Genomic DNA, 21335 nt, shown 5'->3' on the forward strand with positions numbered 1-21335 from the left:
GGCAGCACACAAGAGGGCAGGTCTGGTCCAAATCCTGGCCCTTCCCGTATTTATCTGTGACCTTGTTCAGTGGCTCCATGTCCTCACCTATAAAGTGAGGATTATAGTGCCTACCCCTCAGGGCTGGTGAGGAATTTAGTGAGCTTACATGTATGAATTGCCTTACACATAGGAGGCAGTCCTGGAAATGGGGTTTCCTTTCTCTTTTCGTCTTTTGGCCAGTGTGCAGATACTCCAAGCTCTAGTGTGTTTATGTTGCTTATTTATACAGTTAGTTATGGATGAGATTATCAAAAAGAAAGTTTATTGGAAAGGTTCAACAGGAGTAGCAGGCAATGAAGGGAGAAATACACAACCTGGCAGACAGGAAAAGTAAGGAAAAGCCGCAAACTGGGAAGCCTGGGGACGCAGACAAACTTCACCAGCTTCTCAATTTTGCCAGCAAACTGCCTTGAATTCAGTTTGTTCGGGGAAGCGGGAGAAGAAGAAAGGGCTGGTTTTCTGGCCTAGGGAAGGGCACAGGTCACAGTTGTGGGGGGAGAAGGATGTGGGGGAGGAGTGGAAAGGGCTGGGTGTGCTGCTTGCTCTGGAGTCAGCTGCTGGACTCTCCTGCAGTGGGGATAAGAGGAAGGAAGGAGGGAGAGGTCACCACCCACAGCAGTGAGCCATGGTGAACCATGAGGTGGAATTTGGGGCCTTTCGCGTGGTCTCACTGCCCAGACTTCACAGATTCCACTGTTGGTGTTAGAACATTATCCTAATGGATCTCAGAGTGCCCCATGTGACAGGTGACACTTAAACCCTTAACATGTAAACACTTAATGCTTTAGTGTTAATCACTTTATTAGTATTTTTCCAAACCTGCAAAATGCTGACAGTAAGTTTGAAGTACAGGGGTGGGAGGCTAGGAGGTGAGACTTTGGGCAAGCCACCTCCCTTCTAGGAGTCTCAGGATTCTCATCTACACAGGGGATTGGAGTGCATGATCTCTAAGGACTGCACTTTTCAGTCTGTTCTCCATCTGTCACTGGAGACATGAGAAGCAATGCAGGGGTGCTGGCGCTTCCCTGGTAAAGTTTGAGGATCAGGGATAAGGGCAAAGCAGTGGGTATACCTCTCCAAAGAAAGGGGAAAAATGCAAAATAAATCACAAACCATTATGGGGGTCCTGCCATTGCAGTTATGAACAACCAGCATTCCCGGAGTCTGGCAAGACCTCTTCTGGAATTTTAGGTTAAAGTGGCTCTTGTAGGTAGGGCCACAAGAATCCAGCTTGGCCATTTTAAGATTTACTGGCAATCAGAGCCTAAGTCTTTGACAGTAAAGTTCCACATCCAAGACTCTATGACTATGAGTCCAAGCGTGTAAAATTCCAAGACTTTCTTCACGCTTTTGTGGAAGGTTCACGACTGGGTGCAGGTAGCACTCCCTGATGGGTGGGGGACCCTAGGTTCTCCTAAGAACAGAGAAATCAAGCAAAGATTCTACTGGATGGGCTTTATGTCAGGGCGTTTGGGGGCCTTTCAGACCAAGCTGGCCAAAGATGAGGCCTGCTGGAGACTGCTAGGCAGGTAGGCAAAAGGCCCGAGCAGCCAGGTGTAGACTATTGCCTTGCCCTTACCTGCTCACTGCGCAGCTTTGCCCTCTGCTCTGGCGTGGCTTTTCTGGCTGCGGGACCTGAGACCCACTCCAGTCAATTTACGGAGAGGCGGCTTTATTATAAGGGTAGAGTGTGGCTCACGGCAATCCAAAGACAGGAACTCAGGCCTCGAGGATTGCGCACGGGGACTAAACAGCCGCCAGAATGGAGACAACTATCTTCTGTATCTTGCATCCATCTTACTTTTTCTGCATATTTGCACAATTCAGTGCTTTAAATGGCAGTCTCCCGGTGGTCTCTCGCGTCCGCCCCAACCTCAGCGGCTCTCTTGAGCCGGGCCTTTGTGGCTCCGCGGGCAGGCCAAACTGCCCTCGTCTCTCAACCGCCGCGTCCCAATTCCCGGAAGAGAATCTAATTGGCTCCGCCCAACCGCCAGCCTATGGCAGGGCAGGCCCGTTTTGAGCGCCCAATCAGCTGTAGGTAGGGCGGGGCCTCGACGGGGCGGGACTTCGACGCCCCTCAGAGGGAGAAGGCGCGGCGGCCCCGCGGCACGCCTGCGACGTCGCCGTCCTGCTCCATGGTCTCGAAGAGCAGCCGCACTAGCGCCGGCCGGCCCTGAGCCACCAGGGCCCGGGCCAGCCCCAGCACCTCGCCCGTGTGGCCGCGCCACACGCGCTGCAGCTCCTGGCGCAGGCGCGCCGCGGGGTACTTGCCCTGGGCGCGGCGCAGCCACGCGTCCACCTCGCGGCCCAGCTCGGCGTCGCTCAGCTGCGCCTGGCTCCACTGCGCCAGCAGCGCCTCGAGCAGGCAGCCGAAGCCCTCGGTGTGGCTGGAGCCCGCGTCGTCCAGCTCCACGGCGCGCTTGAAGCAGGCCGCCGCGTTGGCCTCCTCGCCCTTGATGCGCAGGCACTTGCCGCGCAGCAGCTGCAGCTCGGGCAGGGTGGCGCCCAGCTCCGACTCGCCGGCCTTGGCCAGGAAGACCAGCGCCTGGTTCAGCGCCGCCTCGTCCACCGCCAGCAGCTCCTGCACGGCGTCCACACCCATGTAGTAGTAGACCTGGCCGGGGAGGGCGGGGTGAGCCTTTCTCCCTGGGCGTTCCGCGCCCATACTTGCTTTTAAAAAAATTCCACCCTCCCTCCGACAATGCTTCACAAATTCCCGCCCCCGGAAAAGGAGAAGAAATAGCGATTCCAGTTCCAGCCCCACCACTCTTGGCCGTATCAGCTTGAGCGAGGCACTCTCTGGGCCTCAGTGTTCACGTATGGAAAATTATGATATTGTCACCTCTTGGTAATCATTCCTTGTGCCCAGAAGGCACTGCTGGATAAAGAGTAATGGCCCTCACTTCCTGAGTGCTTTAGAAAGAGCACGGCCCTGTTCTAAATGCTGTATGTGCGTTTTCTCATATAATCCTCACCATGGCTGTAGGAGGTGGGTACGGTATCAGACAGGGATGGGGGCTAGCTGTATTTCTCCCTGTGTCCTCAGTGCCCAGGCCTGCCTTGGTAGAGAGTGAACAGGTTTTTAGTAAGCCATTGGCTACTCAAGCCAAGAGGCTGCCTTACCTGGCCAATGTCCAGGTAGGTCTTGAGGCTTGGGCACACCTTGACCACTTCCTCCAGATCGGCCTTGGCGCAGGACAGGTGGTTCCTGTCAGGCATGCCCCCGAGCCCCATCTTGGCTCGCTCCAGGTCGTGCAGGTAGGCTCTGAGGTGGATCTGCCGTAGAGAGTCCGCTCAGGGATGATGCTCCAAGCAAGGACCTCTGCCCTCCTTTCTACCCTAAATGATGCCAGGCTTTTTCTCAGCAGCAACTCAGGGCAGTTCTGTGGTGCAGTAGAGGGCCACTGACACTGGGACCCAGAGTCCTAGGTCCTAGTTCTGTGCCAGCTATGCTAATGACACCCTTTCTGGGCCTTAGTTTCTTTCCCTGTCTGTACAATGAGGGGGAAAGAGCCCCTCATTCATTCAACAAACAGGTACTGGATACCCACCATATGCCAGGCCCAGTGCTAGGTACTGGGCATGCAGTGGTGACAAGTGGCTATGAAAAAATAAACAGGGTGATGGGCTAGAGGGGACTGGGGGAGAGGGCTATTTTAGATAGGGGGGCAGCACAGATTTTGTGAGAGTCCACATAAGCAATTTGGAAAGAATGGAAGGTGGCCCCAACTTACAAGCATCAAATTACAAATGATTCCAGACTCTTGCCTTCATCCCCACCCCTCCTTTTCCCCCATACTTGGAGCATTAAAAAAATCTACAGGTTCCGAAGGGGAGGCATGAGAAGGAGGCAGTAGGTAAAAGGGGTCATTGTTGCTGAAGGTATTAATGCTTTATACCCAACCCGGTGGGCTCTAGTTCTAAGAGAGCATCATAAGGTGGGGGAGGCAGGAACTCTGGCTTCGGAGCCAGTTGGACTTGGTGGAATTCCAGCCCCTCTCCTCTCCCCTTGTTAGCATGTGAGCTGGGGAGGATGTTTTTCAACCTCTGTGAGCCTTATTTTCCACATCTGAAAAATTAGTACACTGGTATCTTCCTTGGAGAGTTCCCATGACGATTGAGAGAACATATTCTAGCCAAGATCTAGCATATGGTATGTGCTCAGTTCATTCATTCATTCATTCATTCATTCATTCATACATTCAACAGATATTCATCAAGAGCCTGTTATGTGCTAATACTGTTCCAGGCACCCCAGTAGAGAGCAAAACAAAATTCCCTGCCCCCATGGAGCATATATTTTAGTGTGGGAGAGAAAGACAATATGCATGATAAATAAATAGTATGTTGGGGAGTAATAAGCACTAAGAAGAAAAAGTAAACCAAGAAAGAGGACAAAAAATGTTGGTGAGAGGTTGACATTTTCAGTAAGATGGTGCTAGAAGCTTCCTTTTCATCAAGACCTCCAGGAAGTGAGGAAGGAAGCCAATCAGGGAGAAGAGCATTCTAGGCAGAGGTCATTATCCATACCTTACAGTTTGGGGAATGGGGTTTTAGATAGAGTAATCGGTTGAGAGGCCAGATTTCAACCCAGGTCAGTCAGCCTGTATTGAGTGCTAACCAAGTAGAGGCTAGAGCTCATTGACAGGTCATTGTAGAGGGGTGTCTGCGGTGGGTGGGGGTCTCCTTCATTCTTTCACTCAACAACCTTATAGAACACAAACCTTGTGTCTTGATGGCTCCTAAGCTCCTTTCCACCAGGAAGGCCCTATGACCTTTGGGCTCTGGCAACACAGTCTTAGCCTCTGGCCCTTGTTCTCTGATTCCTGATGGCTGGATGAGGCGGAGCCTGCAGGCTGACTCACCTTGGCCCTTGTGCAGTATGCCTGCCAGTTGAGCTCCGGATCTCGTAGGATATCTAGAGCCATGTTGCAGGTTCCAATGGCCATATCCTGCTTTCCTAGGAAGTGGAAGATTTTGGCCAGGCGATTCAGGATGGGGGGTTGGTCCTTGGCTATCTCAATAGCCTAGGGAAGGGAGAAGGGTAAGAGCAAACTATTTGGTTATTTGCCTGACCAGCAGGTCTCCCATCTCTGGATAGAGCCATGTCACTGCCATGCTCTTACTCCTGAAATCCACCTGCCAGTAAGTTTGGCCATATCATGGAACCTAACACGTTAGCGTACAACTCACTGGCACTCAACTCCCAAGAGCCCGACTCCCATGCTCCCCACCATGTTCATGTGTCCTGTCCAGTGAATCCCTCCATACACAGGCAAATCTCTCTTCCATAGACACATCCAGGGTATGCTCCCCCAGTTTCCCAGGGCCGTTGGAAGGAGGGTCAGAATTAGCTTTTACCTCCCCCATATGTACACAGTGCAGTGTTTCTGTTGGGATCACAGTACTTCCTCTCTATACTGTTACTGACCACTGCCTGTCCTGTGTGGGTTGCTGCCTCTGGAATAGCGAACTCCTGCAGGGACTCACATCTGTGCCGGGCACAGGTTAGGTTCTCAAGGAAGGGTGAAGGCAGTGTGTTTGTTAAATTGGACACAACTCTCAGAATCCTTATGAGCCATCGTTTCTATTCTGTTCTAAGATCTCTCATCAAGGACTTGCTCATTAATCTATCCACCAGCAAGCATTAGGGATGTGCTCCATGCAGGGCACCGTGCTGAGTGCACAGGTCAATGAATATCACAGGGTCCCTGGCCTCCAGGAAAGACTTCAAAACTGAGCTAAGTGTGGAAACTACCACATAAACGAGGTGCTCAAGAACAAGGCTTGAACAGCACTTTACAGTTTACAGTGAACAGTTTCAACCACTACCTCCTTTGAATCTCTCAATGACCTAGAAGGTAGACAGACGACATAATTAACACATAATGAGGCTCAGGGATGGAAGTGACTTGCTTAGGGTCACATGGCCCATGGGCAGAGCTGGCACAAGACCCCAGCTAAGCCCATCTTCTTTCTACTATGTCACTGGGGGTTGGGGAAGGACAGTGAGAACCACGCCTGAAAGGGAGAAGTCTGAGGGTATATCTGAGACAAGGCGAATAGCTTAGAAGACAAGGCTGGAGAGACGGGCTCGGGGACTGAGCGTGGGAAGGGTCCGATTCTTAAGCAAAAAGGAACAATGACAAACATCACCATTGTTTTGAATGAAGAGAGGAGGGAAAGCCAGGGCACTTCCTGGGGGGGGGGCACACGATGGGGGATGGAGGTGGGACGCCACCCAGAGAAGCAGCAGGTTCCAGGAGAGAAGGCTCGGGTGTCACGCTCCATCCCAGTTTGGAGAGTGGGTGTGGCCAGGGGACGTACCTTGCCAAAGCAGTCCAGGGGGTCGGTTCCCGAGTACCCACAGTCGTGGACACCCATGGGGGTGGTGGAGAAGGTGTCCTTCCTCTCTAGCAGCATCCCGAGGTAGCACCAGGCCAGAGCTGGAGGTGAAGTGTGGGAGAGGGGTGTCTAGGAAGCAGCGGGGTGGAGAGAGGGAGGGGGCCAGCTCCACGCACGGTGTTAGCCCCCAGGAAGACGAAGGGAGGGTCCGTGGCATGAAATCACTGAGCAAGGTGCAAGGTGCATGAGTTCTGTGAGATAAACGAATGAGTATATGGGACAGAGGGTGAGAGAGAGAGCTACAGGATCTCCCAAAAAGGAAGACGATGCTAGAGGTGGGGACAATGACAGTGACAGGCAGGGCTAGTGACAGGTAAAGGGGGAGCCAGGTGGCCCTACCTTGGTGGTGGGGGTCTGAGGACTTGAGCACTTGCCGGAGCAGGGCCAGCGTGCGGTTGAAGGCGGGCAGCCTCTTCTGCTCCTCGCTGCCCATCTCCAGGAAGATGCCATCTAGCCTGTGGCCAAGAAGGGGATGTGGGTAGCTAGCACCCCCTCCCAGCTGTCCCTAGGGTGCTGCGAGTACTCCCCAGGCCAGTGGCATGGAGGGGAACTTGGGGAGCCCTCACCACGGAAATGGACTCAGCCACCTCTTCCCCGGGTCCCAGGCCACACCTCACCCTCCCCACTGTCCAGTCCCGGGCTCCCCAGGCTGACCTGATGAAGAGCGTTGCCATGGTGAAGTACCAGCCCCTTTTCTCCTCCACTGGGATCTAGGAAAGCAGAGAATGGCACTTGCCCTGAACTCCGAGAAGCAGCAAGTACACCTCTAATCATGGTCCTGGATCTGCCACTGGTGGCTGAGTAACCTTGGGTGAATCACCTCATTTCTCTGACTGCACAAGGTTTGATGAGACAACCTGTGTGAATGTCCTAAGTAAGGTGCCCATCACGGAGCAGGAGTGGAATACATTTCTTCCCTCCATCTTGCTTTCCAAACTAAGCTCCCCCCGCCCTGGCTCCCCGACCTGTGCTCTGGATCCCCCCCATTCCAGGGCCCACCAGCCACTGGTCACCTTCTCTCTCCCCCACTGTCCACTCGCTTCTCTCCTTTGGCGCCACCCTTCAGCTTCCTCCTTCCTGAGAAAGCCCTTTCGGGCTTGTTAATGGAGTTCAGCTGCAGCCCAGGACCCCCCTGAACGGTTTTCCCACTGTTATTCTTGCCAACCTCACCAGGCATTTAGACCAACTTGGGCACCAGATAAAATATTTATGCTGTTATTTATGGGAGTAGCTGCTGCTGCCTCAGGAAGGAATTTTAATGAAAACCAATAAAACCCCTAGTGCATATCAGCAGCTCTGCTTCGGGCTCTGCTCCCTCCCTCCACATTTGTCTCCTGGCGTGGATCTCCAGGCTGGATTCTGCACTCACCACCCCCCACCCACCATGGCCTCCTCAGCTCAGGACCCCCATCAACCCCCCCGACTCCCAGCAACCGAGTGAATGCATTCAGTCCAGCCAGCATTTCTGGGCATCTGTGGTGTGAGGCCCTGTGCTGAGTGCTTAGGGACGTGGCACCGAATTGGACCGGCACCCTGGCCCAAATGGGTTCACAACCTAGCTAGGAAAACAGGTCCAGGCATAAATAATAGAGCTTGACTGGGTGACCACCATGTGCCAGGATCCTGACACCCACCCTCTCAATCTCTCCACAACTTATTGGGTAGGTTTCATCTGCTTTTTACAGATGAACATATTGAGGCTCAGTGAGGTAAAATGACTTGCCCAAGGTCACACAGCATATAAGTTTCAGAGGTGGAACTCGAGCTCCCTTTGTTAGGCTCCAAAGCCCATGCTCCCCTTACCACACCAGCTTGCCTATAACATTCGTATGAGGCAAAGTCCAAACAAGGCCATGAGAGTGATGTGGACAGATGCACTAGGATGCGGAGGCCACTCCCAGCCAACAGACTCTGAGAAGGTCTTGCAGAGGATGGGCTGTCAGGTGAGTCTTGAATAGCAGTGGTATTTCAGAGGGTGGGCTGGGGGTCAAGAGCATTCCAGATGGAGGGCTCAGTGTGGAGACGTGTGGCGTGACTGGTGAGCTTGGAGCACGGTGTGTGTGAGTGGGGTGTATGTGGGGGAAATGTCACCAAGTTATGATGTGGCTGTTCTGAGGAGGCTGTGGATGAGCCTGGAGGGAGAAGAGAGAAAGGGGGTCCTGTGAGTCTGATCCCACGGAGAGGTGTGACTGCCCATTGAGGCAGGGTCTTGACCCAGGGTGCAAGCCAGATCCCCCAGAGGAGGCCCCGCTAATCACATTTCTTAGCCACTATTCACCAAGTATCTTCTCTGTTTGGCCCAGGCTGGGCACAATGGGGATAGGAGAGGAAAGGCAGGTCCCACCTTTAGGAGCTCCCAGTCTGGTGCGAAAGCCAGATCATATCACAGTGCGAGTGGAAGGAATGCTACGGGTTATGGGAGGAAGCATCCTGCATGTTACAGGAGTGCCCACAGAGCTTCTAGAGGAGGACTTGCTGGCACAAGCCTCTCCAGGACAAGTAGGAACCACCCAGGTGGACACCATGAGAGAAGGCATCAGATGGAGAGACATCGTGTGCCAAAGCTCAGTCGGAGATGAGGGAGCGTGGTGTGTTGTGGGGTGGGAGGATGAGCCAGCAAGGGCACATCAGGAGGTGCCCCCGAGGGCCTGGCTCAGGTCCTGGGGTTCATGTGCAGGGCAGTGGGGAGCCTTGGAAAAGGCGGTGCCCAGATCCAGTGTGTTTTTACATTCACACCACCTTGGAGAGTCCTCCTGTCACTTAGGTGGGAACACGTGTATGGGGCTTTAGCTGGGGACAGGGCTGTCCGGAGGGGAGGGCGGCAGTTGCCAAGGGTTGAAGGACATCCTCGAGGGCTCAGTGGAGAACATTTGTCAAAGCAAAAGACTAGGGTGGGCTGGTGGATGACCTTAAGGTAAGGTTCTACCAACATGGCACCTGGGACATAGGAAGGGGGACTCAGAGTCATGGGGCCACTCTTGGGGGCCATGCTGGCTAAAAACCGGGACGTAATGTCAGTGTGTGATCGTGTGACGGAGTGAAGCTTAAGTGCCTCAGGCTTTCTGACTGTCTAGAGGTATGATCTCATGACCTCTGGCCCCATGCCCACTTTGAGGTTGGCCAAACTGAGTCCTGGTAGGGAGAAACGGAACGTGCTGCCTCATTCAGGCTTCTGACAAGAAGGTATGACCACGAGCAAGAGCAGAGGCTCAGGTGGCCGACAGGCCTGGCCCTATGAGGCGGGCGACCCCAGATGCGTGAGTTACTTCTGGGAGGCTGTGTCCTTATCTGCAAAGGTGGATAATAATATAGAGCTCGCAGGCATTGTGGGGCAGTGCCCAGCCCAGAGTATGCGCTCCATAAATGTTGGACCCCTTTCTCCTGGCTTGGGTTAGAGCTGAGCGGGTTAGGCTGCTCTGTCCAGGGGACTTATTCCAGTTCCCTCTGGGGCAACAACCTCTCCGGAGTCCAGAGGGGTCCTGGCTCATCCTGCTCTCCACCGCACCCCCGCCCCCACCCACCCACTGTGCTATTAGGGCCTCAGATCCCCTGTGGGGTCCCAAGCACCTTTCTCCCCTCCACAGACCCCCAGTGTTGGAGAGTTACATGGTATCCTCAGGGCTCTCCCTGTTCCTCTTGTTTGGCATTCAAGCCACAAGAAAGTAAGTTATGTGCCCAGATTGCAGCTGGTACCAGACAGAGGTGACACTTAAATTTTTGCCTTCATAATCCTAGCTCCAAGCATTGTCCTCAGCACTGTTTCCTTGATCACTCGCATTCTTTCTCTGAGGATACTGAGACCACAGAGGTGAAGCAACTTACCCAGTAACACGCTAGTTAGTATCGGGGCTTAAAACCCGTTGGTATCCTTGAGTAATTCAAGAGCCTGGCTGTGGTTTGCACTATGCAGGCAATACCACCACCTGGTGGCGGTATGCCTGAATTGCAGGGGTAACTCCTCTCTCCTGGTTCCCTTCAACTTGAAGGCTAAAACAGATTTTCAGAAAAGTAGCTAGCTGAGTGACATCGCAATGACAAATCCCAAACGTAGTCCCTCCTCAGATTCTGCTGAAGAGTGACGTTTTCAGGAGGGCTTATGGGGTTGCAGATTTGGAGTGGAGTTAATGGCCCAAACAGATCTAGTCTGAGGTCTCACCTGGCTTGAGCTTTAATCCTCTATCCCCGTGATGAAATCTGGTGGACGCCATGCACTCTGCTGGGCTATCCTGGCCCGAAAATGGGCTGTCTCTTTAAAAATCCTTCTGGTTGTAACTAAAGCAGCAGCTGAGGCTGTTACCAGGGGCAACCTGGCAAGCCATGGTGCGTTAAATTAAATTAAACAGGCCTCTGGTTCCCCCGTCCCCTCCCGGAGAAGGAGGGGCTGTTCAACCTCTCTCCTGGAGAATAAAATTGCCCTGAAACCTCTTAGGGCTGCAAGGCTCTCACTTCCAGAGTTGATAGCTCCCAGAGGCAAGATGTTGGAAGCAGCCCGGGAGGCCCGGAGAGGGCTTCCGCCAGAGGAGGAGTGTTCCCCAAGGGCCTGCCCAGCGTGGGCTGTGGGCAGCACACCACCCTTTCTCTTGCTGGGTCTTCCTCACAACGCTGTGAACTGGGGGTTCCAGGGTCTGGAGAGGGGGCCAGCCAAGGCTGCAGGCTGGAGGGGGTCTCACATTAGGCCGCCACTCCATGGCAGATCGGTGGGAGGGAGCTGGGCAAGGCCCAGGCACCAGCGCTGACCCTCAAGTGAAATCCTCAGACCCTGGGACTCACTGAGTAAGGTGCAGCCCTCAGGCAAGGGGTCCTCAGGACATTTCCCTGCTCCCCGGAGGCCCACGCTCTTACCTCCCTCATTTACCTTCCCACCACATCTAGCCGCAAGTGTTTGCACAGTGCTTACCATTTACAGAGTGGACACACACAGATTCCATTTGGTCCTCAGACCATCCTGTGTGGAATGTAAAGTGAGTTACCATTACTCTCTTAGCACTGATGGGAAAACTGAGGTGGGACCATGTCCTCAAAGTCACACAGCCAGTGTAAGCCCAGACTGAAACCTGGAAATGGTGCTTCTGTCGCTATACTGATAATAGCAAATTTTATTGAGCACTTGCTATGCACCAGGCTCATAGTGTACATGTGTGAACCCATTCAACCCCCAGGGTTACCTATGAGGTCGTGACTATGATTACCCCGGTTTTACAGAAGAAGCGACTGTGGCCCAGAGCGGCACAGCTAGAAGGCAGCAGAGCGGGGACCCCAGCAGCCCAGCCCCAGAGCCCCTGCCCCTAAAGACTAGACTAGTGGTTCTCAATGTGTTGTCCCCGCCCAGCAGCGGCAGCACCTGCAGTTTGATAGACATGCAAGTTCTCAACTCACTGAATCAGGAACTCTGCAGCAGGGGGCGGGGGTGCAGGGAGGGGAGCCACCTGGGTTTTAATAGGCCCTCTGATGCACTAGATCCTCGCTGTAGCGCACGGTGGGGACCTGAGGGATGGTGGGCTGGTCGGTGGATCTCTTTTTTAAATGAGCCAAAGGATCAGATTGTGATCCTCAGAAAAGCCTGAAGACCCAGGTTCCTACAGCTGCGTGGGTAAGCTACAAAGGTAGGTGATCTGGCAGAACCGGCAGAGAAGAGGATCAGGATAGGCCATTACAGGGCAGGCTTGTGTTAACTTGGTGGGTACAAGGGAGGATCCTGACTGGTCCACTTACTTCAAAAGGGGGCCCCCTGAAGAAGGAAATGTTGTGGGCCTTGGCTATTTTCAAGGATTTCAGTAGAAAATCTTTTAATATACCAATGAGCGAGGAATCTTTATGCATCTGGATAGGCTATAGAGAGACCTTGCTGGTTCTGCAGGAAAATAATTGCCTTGCAATTTGAACTTTGCCCCTGATGACGTTGTACTCTCCATTTCTGATTCCCTTCCCGAGAGCTGACTAGTTCTCCTCCAGGAGAGGGGGATGTGAAGGAGCAAAGGGCATGAACATTTCCGAGCATCGACTCTCCACTGGGCGCTTCAGTGCCTCCGTGGACTGGACCCTTGCAGCAGCCTGAGAAGGTGCAATGCATCTGCCTCCTTTTCTGGGTGAGGAAACAGAGCCTAATAAAAAAAAAAGCCACCGCCCAGCCCCACAGCCCGGGGTGGAAGTGCCAGGATTCAAGTTCACATCTGCTTCCCTCCAACGCCCCTGTTCTTTCCACCTCATCACGCCGACCCTGTGAAGGCTGATGCTGCAGAAATAAAAGTCACAAGGCGGCAGGCCTCAGGAATACGTTCTTCCTGCACAACTGGAATGTCCTCTATGATGACACAGAGCAGCCTCCCTGCTCTGCACACCGAGCGCCGCCCCCACCCCACCTGCGGGACACGCACCAGAAAGGCAAGGGCTGGGGTTCTACCCCCACCCAGCTCCTGCCACAGGGGTTGCGGAGATAAATGGAGGGCTGGGATTGGAGTCCCATTCCTGCCTCTGCCTCCCCCAGGGATCCTGGAAAGGCCCCCAGCCCAGCCTGGGCCTGCGCTTCTGCATCCACAAATGGGATGATCCCACTTGGCCCGCCTGTGTCACATGTGGTCAATGTGATTGGTGGAGAGGATCTGAAGGGGCGGTGCTATGCCATGGAAGTAAGTCACCTATGCCTCCCTGTCCTGGCTTCCCTGGATGGTCTTCACGGAATTTAAGATTTGAGCAGATTGACCGCAGCTTCCCATTCTCACCCCCCTTCTGGTCCTAGGTCTGTCATGTCACCGCGGTGGGTCATCTTTGCATTGCACTCATTCCCTAGACTCGCAGGACTGTGTTGAGCCACTTTTCTATCCCACTGTCCTTAGAGTAAAAGGACCCTGTCTAGTCCTGGGTCCAAACCCAGCCCTGGAGCCAGTAGAGACTGGGTGGGTCTGAAGAAGTGTCTCGCCTCCTGTAGTAATAACGGTGATGCCCGAATGTTCTCAGCTCCTTCCATGGGTCTGTGCTGTATGTGCCCTTAACATTCTTTTCTCCCGTAAAAGAGGTGGCTGGGCCAGATGATGCTAAAGGCAAGTTGGACTCTGGGATCCTCTATCAATGAGGAGGGGAAACCCACTTCCCAAACATGCTAGGTACGGAGGGTACAGCAGCAAACTCAGAAATGTGAGTGGCTCCAAGGCCCTCAGAAGGCTGGAGCCAGAGCCCAGGAAAGCTGCCCCAGCCTGTGTTTTAAGTCCAAGAGACCTGAGTTCAGTTCCCGGCAGCCACTCCTGGCTGTGTGCCCTTAGGCAAGTCACTACACCTCTGTAGTCTCAGTTTGCTCATCTGTAGAAGGGGCTAATACCACTTCTGGTTTCCCAGCATTTCTGTGAGGACCAGACGAGATCATCTATGAAAAGTACACGAGTGCACAGTACCTAGCTCACTTTCCAGTGTTAACCATCTCTTTTCCTCACTGAACCCAATCAAACCACTCAGATTTGTGGAGTCATGTGTGTGTGTGTGTGTGTGTGTGTGTGTGTGTGTGTGTTTGCAAGCACCATGGGAGGTGAAACCCTGCCCGTGATCTCCAACTCTTCAGTCCTCAAGACACTGTCCCCCACGGTCCCCAAGCTGTGGTTTCCCACATGTGTGTATGCATTTTCTTCTGCCAGGAGGTTCATTTCTTCCCCCACTTCTCTGCTTCGCAAAGTCCTTCCTATTCCTGAATCACTCTGGCCGCCACCTTAGTCCACCGCTCTCACTTGACAGAGGAGGAAACAGAGACGCAGGGAGGGGAGGGGACTTGCTCACTAACCCACAGTGAGTTGGGGCAGGGCTGGGGCAGGAACCCTATCCTGGCCCGTGACTTGGAGTGGGGTCCTCCCCAATGCCATTGTTCTCTTCCCAAGACTGGTTGGGGCTAGGCTGAGGGAGACCTCAGGAAGGGCAGGAGGAAGCAGAGAGAAGGGTGGGGGCTCGCTGAGAAGGAGGGACCCGGGGCTCACTTGCATCCCAGGTCTTGGCAGCCCCATTGGGGGATGAGGATGGGAAGCCCATGACCATCGATGTTGCTAGGGCTGGGCCTTCTGTCTGTGAGCACAGTTACACTTCCCACAACCCTGTCAGGCAGGCACCATTGTCCCCATTTCACACACATGGACACCCAGAGAGGCTAAGCAGCTGGCCCAGGGCACCCGGACATGGCCAGCAGGGAAGCGATCCCCTGCAGGCTGTGGACTCCCACGCGGACCCTCTGACCACAGTCACACCAGTGCATCTGCCCAGGGCCCAGGGGTCTCAGGGCAGCTGCAGTGCTGGAGGAGTGGGAGAGGGAGGAAGGAAGGTTGAAGGAGAGGGGGACCACGTGGGAGGCCAAAGCTCTGTCAGGAGCTCTGGAGCTGGCCTTCTCGGTGGCTGTAGAGGTACAGAAGGGTGTGTGTGTGTGTGTGTGTGTGTGTGTGTGTGTGTGCATGCGTGTGCATGCAGGGGACCCTGGGGCTACCGACCAGCTCTGCCCTCTTGGCCCTTCCTACCGCGTCCCCACCCCGCTGGGTGTGGTGGCTGGTTGGAATGTCCACACCTTGGCTTGTGAGGCTGTCTGCCAGGCCTATAAGCACTGCCTCCCTCCCTGCCCGCCCGGCTGGGGGTGCGATCTGCATGGCCACGGCGCGCTGGGTCACCTTGGGCAAGCCGCTGCCCTCGCAGAGTCTGTTACGTCCTTGGTGTGATGGGGAATCACACGACTCAACTGGCAGTGTGTCTGTGAAGTCTGAATAACAATGAAATGCACTAATGAATGTAAAATTCTGAACTCCGGGCCTGGCACCCATCATCATACTATCACCCTGGGCCGTGAGCAGGGGTGAAGGCCTGCGTGAGTGCACGTGTGTGTCAAGCCACCAGTGTTTGGGTAAAGGGGAAGACAATCAAGAACCTGAGTTAGCTTGGGATGGGGGTACTTTTTAGAGAAACAGAGGTTCAAGTTACCTTATTTAAAAAAAATAGGGATTTGAAGACTTAAAGGCCAGTGACTCAGTGAAATGAAATTTAACAACAGGTACAAACCGCTCTCGGGTGTCCCACCCTATGCTGGACACCGAGTGGTGGGGGGTTAGAGAGAGGCCCAGGCACAGGGAGAAGGCTGGGCTCTGACAGGACGTGCACCCTGCCCGCAGCCTTCTGACTTCTCTCAGTCCTCACGGCCACCCAGGGCGATGGGCCTTAGAATCCCATTTGGCAGATGAGGAAACAGAGGCTCAGGGAGGTAAAGTGACTTATCTGTACCACCTGTGATGGAGACAGAATTTTAACCCAGTCTGTCTACCTCCAAAGCTCCTAACACCCCCTCGCCCCCGCTTTGAGATTTGTCACCAAGAATCCACCCATGACTGTGTGCGCGCCCGCGCCCGCACCACGGGATTGCTGGCCGGAGGGTGGTAATGACAGGTGAGAGCAACCGGCCTCCTCACATTGTTGTGACTTAAAGAAAAACAGGAGGGAGTGAAGAGCTGAGAACAGAAGTCACAAACATGCCCCCCAACACACACATACACACGCACACGCACGCACACACGCTGGACTTATTTTTGGATTCTGGGCTGAATTATTAACTTTATAAGGTTTTCTCTTGTCATTTTAGTTGGCAGATGAGCACTGGTTCTTCAGCTGCCCTTTATCCTTTGAGCACCAGAGGCTCCTCCGTGCCTGAGACAGTGCCAGCCCTGTGAGGCTGGAAAAATCTCTTGCAGCTACAGCATAGGGTGGGCCAGACCACCAGCCGCCCACCACCCGCTGGGCCCCCGTGGGCCAGACCCTCTCAGCAGGGGTCCCACCTCCTCCTGCCCTGGCCCTGACTCTGACCTCATCTCTGCTCCCCTCTTTCCCACCCTCCCCCCTCCACACACGCATGGCAACCCACCTCCTCTCTCCTGACACTTCCTCTGCCCTAGTTTCCAGGACGTGGTCCGTGCAACCATCTGCACTTAGCGTGCCCCCACTTCTCTGACCTCCCCAGAACGAGCAAAGGCTTTGAGGTCAGACAGAATGGGGTGGATTCGACTGCCACTTACTAGCTCTGTGACCCTGGGCAAGTTACTGAGCCGGGCTATGCCTCAGTTCCTGCTGGGATCTGGGATCAGAAGGTTCTTGTGGGGACTAAGATCGTGTCTGGAAGACATTCGTAAGTATTATTGTGTGAAGTTGCATGTTGTGTGAAGGAAGGCTTCAAGGCGGAGGTGACATCTGAGCGGGGTTTTGATGGATGGAGTCTACTTGCTAGGCAGGGGGGTATGAAACAGCACAGCATGCTGGGAGGAGCAGAGGTGGTTTCCAGTTGCTGGGAAGTCAGAAGCAGCTAAAGAGGAGGGCGGGAAGCAGATTTCAGAGATCGAGTCAGCAGTTCCCCAGCCAGCCTGGGCTCTTCCGTGGGCAGCTTTGGACTGCCCTCGTTCTAAGCCACTCAGCTGTCATTAACACCCGCAGGCTCTGCAGGCCCTCACCGCAGGACCTTGGCACACACCACGCCCCTGCTGGGAGTGCCCTCACCTCATTCCCGCCAGTACACTCCTGCTCCTTCCGGAAGCCTATGTCACTCACTTGTGCTGAAAGGAAGCGTCTCCCTTCTCTCAAACTCCGTCACTGCCATTCTACCCCCGGGACCTGGACTGCAGACTCCAATATCTGGAGAGCTGACACACAGTAGGTGTTCAATAAATGTTAAGATGCTGAGCACCTGCCTCTCAGACATGCCCAGAATTTGCCAGTTTATGGGCACTTTCACCCCATGATTTGATCGGAGGCAGAGATCACTATTATTAACGTTCATGAAGCAGATGCCAAGACCAGAGACGAAAAGTGACTTGTCCAAAGCCACACAGCAAAATGATAAAAGAGCTAGGTGCTTGAACCCAGGCCTTCTGCTCTAACTACAGTGAAATCATCATTGTTACCCCTGATATGGCCATTTCTTGAGCGTCTACTCCGGTCCGGTGCTTTAGAGGCATGATCTCTTCCAATTCTCAGATGACAAAATGGGGGCTCCAAATCCCCAACCTTCTCCTGTGATGGGGGGGATGACTATAGCCGCGCTGTCCAGACCCAAGGATAGCATGGAGCCTGGTGCCGGGCCACCGCCCACCTGAAGCAGTCAGTTCTTTCCCTGAAGCCCTGGGCAGCACCCTGCTTGACACTGTCCTCTGGGAGGTCACTCACGGTGGGGGTGGGGTGGGGGGTGGCCCCCACCATGGTTAGGCTGACCAGCGGCGACGGCAGGGAGAGAGATGCTGGACTCTGTTTGATCCCTATGCCTAAACCTCTGCCTCCACGCTCACCTCCTCCGGGTAGCCTTCCCCCCTGAGAGCAGGAAGGGACCTTGTGGACCATCCCCCTCTCTGCCCCCATTTCACAGGGGGGGAAACCACAGCCCAGAAGGGAAGGCCCAGGAGGCCTCCTGGCTCCTAGCTCGGGACCCCTTAGGCCCTGCTCTGCCGCTGGGACCACACTCAATACACACTATGCTGTCCATGCCTCCTGCTGAGGGCGGCAGGCATTCAGGGCCTCGGGCTCAGGCTTTAAAACAGAACACCTGGGTCCCTGTGGGCCCTACGGGACGGCCACAGCTAGCCCCGCCCCCCCACCGAGTCACTGGGGGCTCCGCCAGCCCGGGTGAGGTGGGCGTTGTGTCCGATTTGCTGGCTCGTTGCACACTCTTTTCCAAGTGCTTTCCAAATATCAGCTCTTCATTATGACATCAACCAACTGAGAATGCCCTCCTCTTACAGTGGAGGGAGCCCAGGACATATGTACCATTATAATCCCCATTTTACAGGGAGGGAAATGGAAGCTCTGAGATGCTGAGGATGGACTGGAGGTGAGACAGCGTGGGGCGGGGCTGGGATTTGGACCTGGACTGTCTGACCCAGAGTCTCCCGTCTTAACCTCTACCCTGCGCTGCTCTCTTGAACTCAAGTCTGTGCCCTCCACCCTGCATTCCCTGAGGTCTGGACTCCACATTTCCTCTCTGAAGGTGGAAAAGGCTTTGGGTGGGAAAAGGCTCCAAAGGGAGTGTACAGAGGTTTTATGAATGGAGCCCTGTGTGAAGGCTTGTTGTTATTTAAATATCACGAATCTAAGCCATTATAAAACATCATGGTTATCAGCTAAACCTGTCTTCATGGAAAAGTCACCGTACCTCTCTGAACTGTGGTTTCCTTTTCTGTAACAGGAGAATAATGCCCTCTGTCATCTAATGCAGGTAACCTTTGAGATGGCTCCCAGTGATCCCCATCTCCTGGTATTCATGTCCTCGTGTAGTCCCATCCCTTTGAGTGTGAGCTAGACCTAGTGACTCACATCTAGTGAACAGAATATAGCCAAAGTGATGGGATGCCCATGTGGCAAAGGACCTGAGGGGGGCTTCTGGCCAACAGCCAGTGAGGAACTGAATCCTGTCTAGAGCCACGCGAGTGAGCTTGGAAGCAGGTCCTTCCCCAGCTGAGCAAGCCTTCAGATGAGAACATAGCCCAGAGGCACCCAGCTAAGCCATGCCTGGATTCTTGATCCACAAAAACTACGAGATAATAAATGCTGCTAAGTTTTGGAGGGTGTCTGTTAATGCAGCTATAGGTAACTAATATACTTGGTGTTTTTCTACTCAGTGCCAGGCCCTATTCTGCCCATACAAGTATTCAAGATACATTTATTGAGCGCCACTGTGTGCCAGGCACTGTCCCCAGTATAAGGTTTGCAGTGATAAACCAGACAGATGTTATCCCCACTCTCAAAGACCTCAAGGCTGAATTAAGGAGACAGATTTGTGAACGGACAGTATGAGCAGTGCTGTGGGAGCCCGGGGCAGGCACCTGACCCAGCCTGCAGAAGTCAGGGGAGGCTTCCCGGAGGAGGGGATGCCTGAGACAAACCCAAGACTGGGGAGAACCTCCCAGTCAAAGGTGGAGCAGAAGGGCATCATAGAAAGAGGCCAAGAGAGTGGCAAGGTGAGCTATAAGGAGACTTGCCCACTGGGGGGACACAGGGAAGCAGGCTGTAGCAAAAGCATGTCTGGGAGGGGGTACTTGGCAGAGAGAGAGCAGAGAGGAAGAGCATGGAGGGTCTCAGGTGCCCACCAGAGAGCCTTGGACTTATCTGCCAGGCAGTGGGGAGTTACCAGGGGTGTAAGCAGCTCAGGGTCGTGGCTGATAAGACTGAGCAACATGATGCTGGCAGCAGGGTGGAGGACCAAGCAGAAGGGTCAGGCAGGAGGGCAGGGACCCAGGCGGGATGATGGCAACTAACTAGTCAGGCAGGAAATGACGGAGGCTGGGCTGGCAGAGGGAGGCTGGGGAGGAGTGGCTAGATCTCAGAGATATGGGCAGGCCGAATGGACAGGGATTTGGGGTCTAAGTGGATGGGGAAGGTGGTGTGAGGGGGAGGAGGGAGGAGGTAAGAATGCTGCCCACGTTGGGTTGTGCGGTTGGTTGTGCCATTTACTTAGGCGATGTGCACAGGCGCTTGGACAGGTACTTGCTGGGAGAAGCAAGACGAGAGGATGAGTTGGCCAACGCGGATTTTGCAGCGTTGCCAGAAAAGAAACCTAGGCAGACTGCCCCGCTAGGAAGCAGGTCCACGCCCTAGCAGAGAAAAGCTACAGGCCTGGTCTGGGAGAGGCGCCCTGTAAGGGTGTCCCGGAAGCCAAAGGGCCGGGGTTTGGGGAGAGTCTGCGGGGACGTCCCTGCAGACGTTGGGGGCCACGACCCCAGCCCTCCCGACCTGGGGACGGGTCACCCACCTGCTGCCCGTAGCCCAGCGCCTTGTCGTAGAGCGCGATGCCGGCGGCCAGCACCTGCGCCCGCTCCTCCGGGCTGGCGCAGCCCACGTCGAAGCCGTGCGCATAGCCTTGCTCGGCCAGGCAGCGCGCCGCCCGGCGCTGGGGGTCCCCCGGCGCCTCGCGCTCCGCCGCCAGGCCCATGAGGCCGGCCAGCCGTCCGGCGCTCGCCTCCTCCTCTTCCTCCTGGCCCAGCCGCCCGTACACGTGCGCAAGGTTGGCCCAGGCGTTGAGGTTGCCCGGGTCCTCGCGGGCCACCTCGAGGAAGAGCTCGCGGGCCTCGTCCAGTTCGTCCAGGTAGAAGGCGAAGGTGCCTAGGAGGTGGCGCACGGCGGGGCGCTGCGGGGCGGCCGCCAGCTCGAGCTCTTGCTGCAAGCCGTCCCGCTGCAGCTTCAGGTCCCGGGCGCGGAGCGAGGCCGGCGAGCGCGGCTCGAAGTTCAGCTGCATCTCCAGGTGGAAGTGGCCCGGCAGGTAGTCCAGGTCGTCGATGAGGGCGTCCAGGTCCTCGGCCGTGGCCTCCGGCTCCGCCATGGCAGCCCCGCTGCTCCCCGGGCCTCGCCCCTGCCCCGGCGGCTGCGGGGGTGGGGGATGGGGGGACGTGGCTGGGGCGCCCGGGATCGAGCCCGGCGCGGAAGGCGAGGTGCAGCGCGCGCGCGGAGGCCCAGGGTCCTGCCGCCTCCGGGTCCCGGGGCGCCTCCCTCTGGTGGGAGGGTCTGAGCGTCGGCTCCGGGAGCGCCCTGTGGGTGTGTCGGCTGGCTTTCGCTGCTCAGCGGCTTTTAGACGCCAGCATTGCACAACCAGGTGCGCCAGAAAAACAGGTGCGTTGCCAAGTGCAGGGCGCGCAAACCACGGTGCATGGCAAAAGGCCTGTTTTTACTCTCTCTGCCCAGCAGACGCGGAAACAGGCTCAGGAGGAAAGGACTTGCCCAGGTCACAGAACGGGAGCTGTGCCCAAGCAGCCCCGAACCCAGTTGGCTGAACCCGAGCCAGGCCCTTTCTCCGTGGGCACTTCTCCACGCTCTCTGTGTGAGCTCGCTAGTGACTAGGAGGGTGAGGGCTGGCCCTTCCAGCTGCCTGCGGAAGCCCCCTCACTCTTGCTGCTTCTCCCATCCTCTCC

At 55.3% G+C, this 21335-nt stretch overlaps 1 protein-coding gene across 1 annotated transcript; it reads right to left on the reverse strand.

Annotated features, from left to right (window-relative positions):
* Positions 1-282: 282 nt before the first annotated feature.
* TTC22 (tetratricopeptide repeat domain 22) lies at positions 283-20873 on the reverse strand. The gene is made up of 7 exons (XM_006743545.3): positions 20183-20873; positions 7102-7157; positions 6787-6902; positions 6370-6488; positions 4908-5069; positions 3166-3318; positions 283-2656 (listed from the first exon to the last, which is right to left on the reverse strand). Exons 1-7 carry the CDS (start codon positions 20747-20749, stop codon positions 2120-2122), a joined length of 1710 nt encoding a protein of 569 aa, XP_006743608.2. The 5' UTR covers positions 20750-20873; the 3' UTR covers positions 283-2119.
* Positions 20874-21335: the final 462 nt, after the last annotated feature.

Source organism: Leptonychotes weddellii, chromosome 4, assembly GCF_054177405.1.
Source record: "Leptonychotes weddellii isolate Sample4059 chromosome 4, ASM5417740v2, whole genome shotgun sequence".
Classification (NCBI taxonomy): Eukaryota; Metazoa; Chordata; class Mammalia; order Carnivora; family Phocidae; genus Leptonychotes; species Leptonychotes weddellii.

What these genes read in the sequence shown, in the direction of transcription:
- TTC22 (XM_006743545.3), bottom strand. Translation starts at nt 20,749, where the DNA reads ATGGCGGAGCCGGAGGCCACGGCCGAGGACCTGGACGCCCTCATCGAC. An exon ending in CTCAGACCCCCACCACCAAG is followed by an intron (nt 6,489 to 6,786) that starts GTAGGGCCACCT and finishes CTTCACCTCCAG; the next exon opens with CTCTGGCCTGGTGCTACCTC. An exon ending in CCTACCTGGACATTGGCCAG is followed by an intron (nt 2,657 to 3,165) that starts GTAAGGCAGCCT and finishes CTCCCCGGCCAG; the next exon opens with GTCTACTACTACATGGGTGT.